Genomic DNA, 12,189 nt, shown 5'->3' on the forward strand with positions numbered 1-12,189 from the left:
ACTGAACCAAAGATAGCTGGTCAGATGTGCATTGCAATTGCTGACTGGCTTATTGATATGAATATTTTCCCTATCTTTAATTATGTGTTGCTTCCTGGGGTATTAGTTTGAAAGAAAAAATTATTATGCTATTCTGAATAGTGTAATAATGCAAATGTAAAACAGATCTAAATGTCTGTATTGCTTTTGCTTATATCTAAGATATTTCAGGTGCAGAAATTCAGAAAGCATGTATCAAAAGCTTGTTGCTTATACGGAGATTGATCTAAGCTATATGTCCTTCTCATCATTTTGGGTCTGACATTCAGGCTGACTTTTATTGACCACAAATAACTCAGAGGGCTGCAGTTTCACGTCACACAATCTGAATTACTCCCCATGAACAAATAATTTTGAAGTTAATAGGTGTAACTGGTATTTCCTCTCAAAACAGAAATACCTTCTCACCTCATTTGAATTCAATGCAATGTAATTCCAGTAAAGGCTTGAATGTAAATTCCAATATATTTTACAATACGTTATGAAATATAGTTACGGCTTCAAGCAAAAAACCCGAACCCAGGACTGTTGCAACTGAAGGGGTTTTAATTAATGACAGCATTTGGCCTCAATCCATAATCTGAGCTCAGACCACTAAAACTTTAATTTATTACAAATGCACAGGATTTGTGCTACTACCAAGACTCTATTTTGAATAAATGAAAAACTGCCTATTTGATCAGCAAAATTTGGTCTGTACACATTAAAGACAGGGTAGGTAACTTCTGTTACTTGCTATTTTTACCATGTTTATCTTGATTTTTCAGGGGTTTTATTTATAATTTTATGATCTTTACAGAAAAACTGGGGATAGAGAAGATTTTGAAAAAATAATCAGTGATCATGCTAATGCAGCAGGTAATGTAAGCTCATTTAATAGAATATATATAAAAATATATGTATTATATATAAGGTGTATATATATAAAATAATGTATGTATATATAAATCAATCTTGTTACTAAGAAATAATTACCTCCATGTAAGGGCTGCAGTGATGCTGACAACACAAACTATGATCTCTGCAGCTAACACTTCAGAGTGTCAAAATTTGAGCTAAAGAGACAAGTTTCTCAAGTCTGACCAGTCATAGAATCATCCACCCCTAAGATCCAACATCTAGAGGGAGTTGTAACATACATTCAGTGAAATGTTATGGTTTTATACTCAGGAAAAACTGTTTGATACATTTTATCTTCTGAAGGACTGAAGTCTGTTGTAAGAGAACTGCTGTAATTTGAAATACAGAACTCTCTGGCTACATCTGTAGAAGTAAATTAGCACTTCCCAGAAACTGAAAAGTGATATTCTGTACACTTAAATTGTTAAGATGGTCCTGGCACACAGCTGGCCTGCGACAGATAACGCTTTTCCAAATGATTCCCAGTAACAGTTGGAGAGTTGGAACATTCCCAACAGTCAGTCTGCATGCAGCTATCCTGTTAAAACAAATTTCCTAGCAAAGATGTGAGCTGTTCTGTGCCAATTGGCCTGGAATATTTCTAGGGTCATTTAGTTTATTGGATCAGGCATAGTACTTATATCTGCATGTGTGCACAGATCCTATTTTATTCTTTTTATTCTTATTTTAAGTTTTTGAAATCTTATTTCTTCATATCAAGCTAAGGGAATTCATTTAAATCCTGTGCCAAAATGTGCATTCATTCTGTCTACATCTCTACAAAGAACACTGAGTCTTGGATCTTTCCAAACTACACCCATTGTCTCCCTGTTTTCCAGGCACCATGATTATGTCTCTGGTTACAGCAGGACTCCTGAACAAGAGAGCCCTCAGGTGTCAGTGCTGGATCAGGGAAGGATATTGCTAATTGGATTTGGTCTAGGGTGGAAAAAAGTGGAGGTTAGCCTGAGATTCAGCATGATGAGTGCAGTTCTGACTTAAATGTGGTTCCATACAGGTGTTCCCGTGGACTCTCTACGGGAATCTCTTGGTGAAGAGCTATTCAAAATATGCTATGAAGAGGATGAACACATATTAGGGGTTATTGGAGGAACCCTTAAAGACTTCTTGAACAGTTTCACTACTCTGCTGAAGCAGAGTGGCCACAGCCAAGAAGCAGGAAAAAAAGACAGACTTGAAGATGCCTCCATATTATGCCTGGAGAAAGATCAGGACTTCTTAAATGTGTATTATTTCTTTCCTAAGAAAATCACAAGTCTTATTCTATCTGGTATTATTAAAGCAGCAGCTCATATTTTGTATGAAAGTGAAGTGGAAGTGATGCTCATGCCTCCTTGTTTCCATAATGACTGCACTGAGTTTGCTAATCAGCCTTATTTGCTGTACTCTATACAAGTCAAAAGTGCAAAACCCTCCTTATCTCCATGTAAACCACAGTCTTCACTTGTGATTCCTGCCTCTGTCTTCTGTAAGACTTTCCCATTTCATTTTATGTTTGACAAGGATATGTCAGTTCTTCAAATTGGAAATGGTATAAGAAGACTTTTGACCAGGAGAGAATTTCAAGCTAAGCCCAATTTTGAAGAGTACTTTGAAATTCTTACCCCCAAAGTAAGCTGCACTTTTAGTGGAATAATGACAATGCTAAATATGCAGTTTACTGTACGAGTCAGAAGATGGGATAATACTGATATGAAATCATCCATGGTAAGAGACTTTTTATAACCATTACTTCTGTGAAGAATTTATTTTCTTGAGGTAGAGTTAAAATAGCCACAAAACCCAATATTCAGTCAAAACTCTGCTTTAGGACTTTTACACAAGTAAAATCTGACTGCTAACTTGATTTGATTAAAAAAACCCAATTTGAAATAAGAAATATTGATATAAACTCACTAAATTGAGACAAAGCCAATGACATGTCATGCTGCTGAGAATAAGGGCATCTCTAACACAAAGACAGTGGCAGGGAAAGCTTTACCAAAGTGCGCCTCAATCATCTGGAAACAGCTCTAGGAGTGGGGAAAGAGTTAGACATTTCCCATGCTCATTCAGCCTTTGGTGTCGTTGGTATTTTGGTGTCTTTGATATTCTGATGTTTTCATCAGATGCAATCGCCAGAAGTCCCAGTTAGTTTCAGCTGATGGGATTACTTACTAGCTTTGCTGAAGCTGGGTCTGTGGCAAATTACCTGGGACAGTAAAAAGCATTGAATATTCTAATTTTCTGTAACAAAATATATTCATATTGAATATGACTGCTTTTATTCACCACGGGCCCCAGCTGAATTCCAGTTTATATACATACACCTGAGACACTCCATGATGAATTACCAGTTCAGACTCCAAGAACTTAAGTGAAGAATAGTAATAAAGGTTTCACCCAGTTCCCACCCAGTGGGAAAAAATGTAGCACTGATTAGCTACTTCATCTCAGATCCATTTCTGCACTAGGCAACAGTTTAATGATTACAAGGGGTAGCAGACTCTGCTTTGCTTTTGCATGTAATTCAACATACAAATGTCTATTAGCAATTAACAGATTTTCTTCAGAAAATGGTCTTTCAAAGCAATTTTAAGCAGAGCTCTGCAGCACCTTGCACATTACACAGTTGAATACAGAAGAGACATAAAAAAAATTCACACAAAATATTTCGGGCTTTTAGATCACTAAAATGGGATATTTCTGCCACTTATGCCTTTAATTTTAAATTGCAATGAGTACTGAACATCCTGTGATAAAATTGAAGCAGATTTTCTCACTTTATCTTACAAAGAAAGTGGTGTATGAACTAAACACTAGAGTTACTAGCAGAAATTCTATACTATAGTCAGTAACATTTTATCAATAGGTGAAAATGCACAAAATTCTTCTTTTTGTTTTTCTTTTCTTCCTAAGCTAAAACTGATACTGATACTCAAACATAATTAGATGTTAATTAATCCTTAAGTTGTGGTCTAACTTTTGTACCACAAGTCTTAAGCAAAATGAACTTATTTGATGGCTCTGTGATTTAGCACCCTATGTTTTCTCTTAAGCAACTAAATGAAAATGTAAGGACTATGGACCAGTCTGATTTTCCTATGTTTCAGCAAAATGTATTTCCTCTAAAACCTCTTGCTTCTAAACCATTGGCATGCATGTTTTGCATAAATTCTTGTTTCTTTAACTGTTTCAGGTAATGGATCTTAAAGGACAAATGATCTATATTTTTGAATCCAGTGCCATCCTATTCTTGGGATCTCCTTGTGTGGATAGACTAGAAGATTTTACAGGACGTGGACTGTACCTCTCAGATATTCCCATTCACAATGCATTGAGAGATGTTGTTCTGATCGGAGAGCAGGCCAGAGCTCAGGATGGACTGAAGAAGAGGTTAGGAAAGCTAAAAGCAACCCTTGAGCAGGCCCATCAAGCACTTGAAGAAGAAAAGAAGAAGACCGTAGATCTTCTGTTTTCAATTTTTCCTGGAGAGGTTGCTCAGCAGCTGTGGCAGGGTCAAGCTGTGCAAGCCAAAAAATTTAGTAACGTCACAATGCTTTTCTCTGACATTGTTGGATTCACTGCCATCTGTTCCCAATGCTCACCTATGCAGGTTATCACCATGCTTAATGAGCTTTATACTCGCTTTGATTACCAGTGTGGAGAGCTAGATGTCTACAAGGTACACAGTTTGTTGCATTTGTGTGGGGTTCTGGGGCAGGAAGGGAAATGAAGGCTAAATGGGACAGAGGATAATAGAAGTCCAGAAATTATTTTGCCCTAAACCTTCATTGTAAGAAAGTTACATTAAGAGAAATCACAAAACAAACAAACAAACTCAACAGTATCAGCCGTTCATGCAGCCAACACAGGAACCCATCAAACTTAAGAGATAATTTTAAATTTTAATGTCAATGACAGTGCTGTGAATCTGGAGTAAACAGGTGTCTAATGTAGCTATAGGTGCCTACCAGCATGTGAGCAAGGAAAAGTATTTTAGCATCAAGCCCAGCAATAAATACAAGTTCTGCAAGTTTTCCTTTTGAATGATACTGCATGATTTGCCCAGGACTTAAATAATTTAGCAGAACAAATAAGACTCAGTCAATATGTAGGTACAATTCTTACTGAAGCCACAGGCTATTCTTTTGTATGTCAAACAGTCTAACAGTAAGGAACAAATATACCTGTTTTAGGTTGAGACTATTGGAGATGCCTACTGTGTCGCTGGAGGTTTACACAAAGAAAGTGAAACACATGCTGTCCAAATAGCATTGATGGCCCTGAAGATGATGGAGCTGTCAGATGAGGTGGTGTCTCCCCATGGAGAGCCTATCAAGGTCATATATTTTATTGTATTTTATATGGTTAAAGTGGCCATTTTTGTTTGTTTAGTTGCTTTTGGGGTTTTTGTCTCAAGGAAATTTCACATCATTGCATTAACACAGACAAGTTGGGGAAGCAAGTATGTATGGCTGGAGAAGCTGACCTTTTGAGTTCTGTGAATGAGAATTTTGTGGAGAGGTAAAGATGAAACATCTGAAAATCAACTCAAAAGCCTTAAATGCAATGAAATCAATAGGTGCACACTGACAGGCTGCAGTTTTTGTCTCAGTAGCAATAAATTTGTCAGTGGCATGGAATATTCTGTTATTGTTTTCTAATGAAGAGACCAATCCTCTCTCAATGAGAACATATAAGTCTTCTGAGGTAACATGTATAAATATGAATCATCAAAGACATATTCTGATTGCAGTAATCCACACATCTTTAAAGGGTTCTGTTGCTGTTCTTGTTTTACAGTCAGATACTGAACAACTACCACAAGATAATGGTGTTAATGCTGTCAAAGCAACTGTTAGTTTCAGTGGTAGTTATGTTTATGGCTTCCTTTCAATGAGGACTTGTACTGAATTTTTCATGTAGGTTTACCTCTCACTGAGAAAAAAGAGAAAGGCCTGAGCGCATGACAAATGATGTGGACCTTCTGCTAAGTTCAAATGTCCTTGAATGTGGTCCTATTATTTTTAATACAGGTGTCTTCATTCATTATGTCTTTCATTTGCTCATTTTTAACATTCATCTGTTCATTTGTTCCCTTAGAAAACTTCAGGCTTCTTTGATTTTAGATTAATGAATATTTTTATTCCAAGATAAAGAAAATGGTTATTAAGAGGATTACATACACCACATTTATCCCAGAGAACAGCAGTATTATATTATAAATAAATGTCTTTCTTTGTGTATTTCACAATATCAAATTAAATTACACTTAAAAAATCTGGAAACATCTTGACAATAGTATAGCATGTTTATAATTTCCATGCAAATGCTACCTTTATGATTTTGAATGAGGAACACTATGACATTTTAAAAAGTAATTTTAAAATAGGGAGAAAAAATTTGTATTGTGTAAGCACCTACTAGAAGCTTCTTAGACGAAAAATGATTCTTTTCATTTTTAATGAAAGCATGCATCTATTTTAATGAAATGCTTCATTGGCTGTTTTGCAAAGCAACAAATATGTCACACAGTTTACTGTCATTTTATATATGAATTGTCAAAGAAAAAGGCATGACTGCAAACTGCTTACTCAGACTTCTATACCTATGTACATCTCAGCCATCTTTGCTGTGTGGGTGGATTTTGCTTTTGTTGCAGGCTTTTCTGCTTTTCCACTCAAAATTAGAAATTGTGACTTCTTCATAATGATATGATATCCTCTAGATATGTAAAGAGTAGCACACACAGTAGACATTCAAGCTTCCCGACATCATGCCATTATTGTGCCAGAGTGCTACTCGGAAGAAAACGTGCCTACATGTGTAATGCACATAAGAGAAAGAACGTATCTCAAAAAAAAGGAACATAGAAAGCAGCACCAGCTAAGCAAAACTCAAAACTCTTGAGTTACAAAGAAGAGGTAGCAAAATGTGTCAGCTGCTCTGTAATTTGATTAATTGTCAAAGTTCAGTACTCTTGGATTGGGATTTACTCTATGTGCACCTTGTCAACAGAGTTCAGTGGAACTAGAGCATATACATATTGTCTTTGCTATTCCCTGAGACTTGTCTTCTGACCTTAACAACAAAGCAAGTCCTTTTCACTAACTGTCATCAGTCCAACAACATTGTGTCACGTAATTCCTCCCAGGAAAGTATCCAAATGTCATAGTAACTTCTGCTGATGTTTCTAGATCAATTTACTGCTAGAGATCAGTGTTTAATTACAGTCATATCAGATGAAGGGTTACTTACTATAAATGCAAGACAAGGTAAACTTCAGCTAGTTTCCTCTCCGCAAGCAGTGATGAACAGAATAAAGACATTTTAAGGAGACTGTACTAACTCAATTTATATTAGTAGCTCATTATTTCTTTTTTTTTTTAATAGAGGAAGAATTTATAAAACTGACTCTAACCATTTTATTTTACCTAATATTGCTATTTTCTGTCTTTTATTTAAAGATGCGTATTGGCCTTCATTCTGGATCTGTCTTTGCTGGAGTTGTTGGGGTTAAAATGCCTCGTTATTGCCTTTTTGGAAATAATGTAACCCTTGCCAATAAGTTTGAATCTTGCAGTATACCTAGAAAAATAAATGTCAGCCCAACAACTTACAGGTACAGTGCTTCATGTCTGTAAAATGTCCACCTGAAGTAGTTACCATAATAGTTCATTATCTTCCTGTTCTTTTTTTTCCCTCTGAAGTACTGCTGTTTATTCTCCTTTTTTTCTTTTTAGCTGACTCCTGACGAATGCACCATGGTTATTTTTAGTCAGAATGCAACCAGCACCCTCAAGAAAAAGGGTGAAACAGAACAGCTGATAATTATTTTATCAGATGTTACATTTAAAATAAATGGACTGTCTGGGCCAACTTTGCTTCTTACCCTGCAGCTGTATATCTCTTGCCTTTTTCTTTTTCCCTTCTTTCAGGTAGTTGGCTCCTCTTTGAGCTAGGTGGCTATCAGTGTGAACTGGATGCTAAACTGGCTGCAGGTGCCCTTGATAATAACCTAACTGACGAATTGTTAAACATCACCCTACACATCTTCACTCTCTTTTGGTTAGGGAAGATGAATGAATAGATTGCAAGGAATCAACCACAGCAGTGTTTAGTTTCTACAGGTCTTGATCCCAACTCAGTTTAAACCTTTTAGTGCGGAACTTAGGCTGTACTATTTATCCACTCAGATCAGACATTTTCAGTAATGTGTGATTATGCAGACAACAAGCAGGCTCTCCTGTGGGATAGGCAGCAGCTTTCCTTTGTCCTTCCAACCTAATACTCTCTTCAAATTATCTGTTTAATTGTACTTAAAAGTCACCTTGCAATATGTTCATGGCCAAGTAATAGTGTCGTATAGGTGCCAGGCAAAATAATAGGAAACTGTTTTGAATTTGATGATAACAACAGTCTACATCTGAACGCCAGGTCCAGGTCTGGATTCTATCCCACTGAGCTGATAGAGATGATTGTTTCTTCCAGACAAAATTTTATAAGAATGAACTGTAGAGAGTGAATCTACTAGTAGAAAGTGATTTGCCTGGCTGGGTAAAATAACCAGAAATATGGATATAAACTATTTTTTCCTTTTAAGGAAGCTCTGCTGCCCTCACTGTAGCCTGGACAGTCAGTTGTTCCTACCCAGCTTGTACCCACTGCCATGTAGCTGATAATGCCTTGTGGCAAGGTTCTGTGGCCAATGTCAGACAGAGAATTTGGCACAGGATCCTGACATCCCCTGCAGCATGTGCTATGTGACTTACAGCGTGCCAAGCTTTAGAATATCTTGTACAGGTGGTTTAAATAAAAGTAGCAGAGGTATTAGGGCACAGAACAAGTAACCTTTTTGATCACTCAGTCTAAACAAATACAGAGATAGCATTAGCATCACCAGTGCTTATGTATGTCAGAACAGTGCTGGCCAACAGTGATTTTTGTTCAGTATCCGTATGGAAAATAATTTTGAATGGAACCGGCTACAGTCTTTTCTTAAAACCATTAGACACTTCATCCACCTGAGACTTGCCTATAACTTGTGGCATAAGGAGGTTTCTGCATGGCCATGTATTCATCTCAAGAGACTATTTGAAATGAGTATACTGTTGGGAAAAAAAAGATAATTAGCTGAGTGCCTAGGAAATAGGCAATTTGGTTAAAGGGTAAACTATTGTTATTATTGTTGTGGTATGTTTGTGTCCCCCCCCCCCAAGTGAATGATGTGTTAACCTCCATTTTTTTTTTTTTTTTTTCTTTTTGATTCGTACACCAATTCTAAACACACATTGATAACGTTATGGCACCTTGCACAACTCCTGTATATTGCAATAATTGTTTGGAAGCTTAGATACCAGTCATCAGCATTTATCACTACCGATTGGCAATCTATGTTTCAGATATAGAAGACCACTGGGCTTCCTGTGAAAAAAAAAATATTAGAATTAGGAAGAGGATCTGAATAGTTTAGTTAATAAGCTTTTCAGTATTTCCTTTGTTGAAACATTAATTATGGTGCCAGTTTCATGTGCAAATCTAGGCTAGCTTTCAGAACTGAATCATGTTTTAAAATATTACAATAAACATAGCACCTACATACAAACCATTGACAAGACAAAATAAGAAAGGCAATAATCCTGTTTGTACTGGTGCACAAGTTAAGAGGTTATCAAGGTTACCAAATAAACAGTATTTTTTTTATATCTTCAGTAACTAACATATAAATATTAAATTAGATTCTGCCCTGCTACATTCTGTCCTGCCATACATGAAGAATTATTGAATGTATGCACTTGTAGTAACAATTAATGACTGATTAATTTTTAATCAAGATGATTCATTTTTGTTCTAGGTTGTTAAAGGAATACCCAGGTTTTGTGTTCACACCTCGCTCAAGAGAAGAACTTCCACCAAATTTTCCCAGTGATATCCCTGGAATTTGCTATTTTCTGGATGCTTATATTCAAGGAACAAACTCACAGACTTGGTTTCAAAAGAGAGATTTGGGAGATGGTAATGCCAATTTTTTGGGTGAGGAAACAGGAATAGACTAAAATGTACATTCACAAGTGTACAGAATAAATTTATAAATATTTTGAATTTTTTTGTATAAATTGAAAATTTTTAAAAATTTATGAAACATGAAAGCACTTTAGATTGTTAACACCTGAAAGCCAGTATTAAAATTTCAGGAAGTATGTCACTGACTACTTTTTATTTTTCCTTTGCATAAGAAACATAGTCACTAAAATAATATTGCAACTTCATTGTTGAAAATGCTACTAAAAACTACATTTTCCCTGTGGCAATTTGTAAGTGCTATGTAACAACTCTCAGTTCGCTCTGTGCTGAGAATTCTAGATGTATTGTACATGCAGTCTGTCAAGAAATGTAATGTGCAAGTGATGCAGCCACATGCAGTGTTGTGAGCTGGTGCTTACCAATGACTATTAAAAATATATTTTCTTAGTGATTCCGTAAGAAAATATGTATTAAAATATTGTCATTGTTTTTAACATACTCCTTCCAATGCATCATCGGGGCCCCATCCTAGAAGCTGCTAACCATCTTCTAATACTGACTGGAGTCAGTGTGTTGAGGGTGCTCATCATCTTCTGGATCAGCCTGCTAATTGTAGTACACATATACATAGCAGAGTTTGCTACTTACTGTTTCATGAACTTTATTTTGTGTGTAAAATGAATATAGATTAAAACACTGTATAATCACATACTAAAGTCTCTGTAATCATCAAACAATATTTTAGTTCTGGGGGTTTTAAAATACTTAAAATAAATAATAATATCCACTTGCTATTATGTATTAAAGCAATAAATGTTTTCTTTTTGTTGTCATTTAAATTTGAAATGTTTTAGAGGAAGTGTAATAAAACATGCTTTAGAGTATTTGCTTAGAAAGGAAATTCCAGTCAGACTGTATAAAATGGAACAGAAGCACCAGTTTAAAGCTATGATCCTTATTCAAGGACAGCAATGTGGGTATGACAGGTTATGGAAATGTCTATGGTATACTCTCTTTAAAGCTGCCAGGAAAACCTACAGGTCAACAGAAATTCTTTAAAACAGATGAACACATATATGAAATATTAATATTAGTACAGTACAAGATTTTCTGTTGTGGATGGTGGAACATGAGTGGAGAACTCTCACGGGTCTGCCTCTAGAACCAGCAGAGTTTAGGATTCTGTCTCTAACTAGCAGATCCACCTGCACAGAAATTTCTCTGTGCCACACAGTTTGATCCCAGCTGCAGAAATGCAGAAATGGAGAAATGCACTGCTTACACACATACAAATACTTCCAGTAGCATCAAATATTATTAGTTATTATCCTAACCTCTTAAACTCTTGGGTTTATCAAGCCATAAAAGTCTTTTTTCAAGCTACTTGCCACTGAATCACGTTTTGTTCTCTGAATATTTACAGGGAGCAATTACATTAGACTAAGGTGCCATTCTGTTCATTTCTGAACTTGACTGGTTCATTCTGAAGATCGATAGACTGTTTTATCCTACTATTTTGCAGTAGAAACTCATATAGAACATGTACCATCAGAGCCTTGAGAAAAATCCCTATAAGGGACTAGCATGAAGAACATTTTAAAAGCATATTTTAATTCAGATTTGCTGTAAGCGCCGTTTGAATGAAACTTGAAACATTGAATCCTGGTCTCGTATGTCCATCCAAGATGCTGAGAAGTAATTCTGTGACACAAAAATGGAACCTGAGAGTCTCTCTATATTATACGTACACATCTCTCTCTTGCACATACCATGTATACACACACATATAGAAGCATATGTATTTGTAACATTTTTAACAGCAGTGTTTCCAGGAAACAAGAACTGTGCAAATCTTGGTGACTGATCTTTGCAATTTGTTTTGGTTGGAAAATTCTGTTCTATTGACATAAATATCCAGAGGCCAGTACCAGTCCCATGTGGATGCTCCTGGATTTAAAAATGTGGGAGTATTCAACTACTGACTCTTCAGTAGGCTCATGATACTGAGCCAGTAATGACTGAAGTCACTAGGAATCTGTCCATCCCTGTCATCTGTTGAGTGTTAAAAAGCAAATAGGCTTTTAAATAAAAAGGATTTATTTCTCCATATCTACCGAATGGGACAGACTCTCATGAGTGAATTTCCTTTTGTCCCTAGAAAGAACAGTTGCTGGACTGGATGATGGCCATTCTCAAAGCCAGATTTCATATAAATCTGTCATT

At 36.1% G+C, this 12,189-nt stretch overlaps 1 protein-coding gene across 1 annotated transcript in view; it reads left to right on the forward strand.

Moving 5' to 3' along the window:
• GUCY1A1 (guanylate cyclase 1 soluble subunit alpha 1) overlaps positions 1-10,799 on the forward strand; it is a 36,275-nt gene extending 25,476 nt beyond the window's left edge. Inside the window, exons 4-9 of the mRNA XM_075421609.1 lie at positions 839-897; positions 1,958-2,667; positions 4,139-4,624; positions 5,139-5,282; positions 7,410-7,564; positions 9,797-10,799. Of these exons, the coding sequence (XP_075277724.1) occupies positions 839-897; positions 1,958-2,667; positions 4,139-4,624; positions 5,139-5,282; positions 7,410-7,564; positions 9,797-9,998 (1,756 nt within the window). The 3' untranslated portion in view covers positions 9,999-10,799. The remainder of the gene's footprint in view (positions 1-838; positions 898-1,957; positions 2,668-4,138; positions 4,625-5,138; positions 5,283-7,409; positions 7,565-9,796) is intronic.
• The last annotated feature ends 1,390 nt before the right edge of the window (positions 10,800-12,189 follow it).

This window comes from Opisthocomus hoazin, chromosome 5 (assembly GCF_030867145.1).
Source record: "Opisthocomus hoazin isolate bOpiHoa1 chromosome 5, bOpiHoa1.hap1, whole genome shotgun sequence".
Classification (NCBI taxonomy): Eukaryota; Metazoa; Chordata; class Aves; order Opisthocomiformes; family Opisthocomidae; genus Opisthocomus; species Opisthocomus hoazin.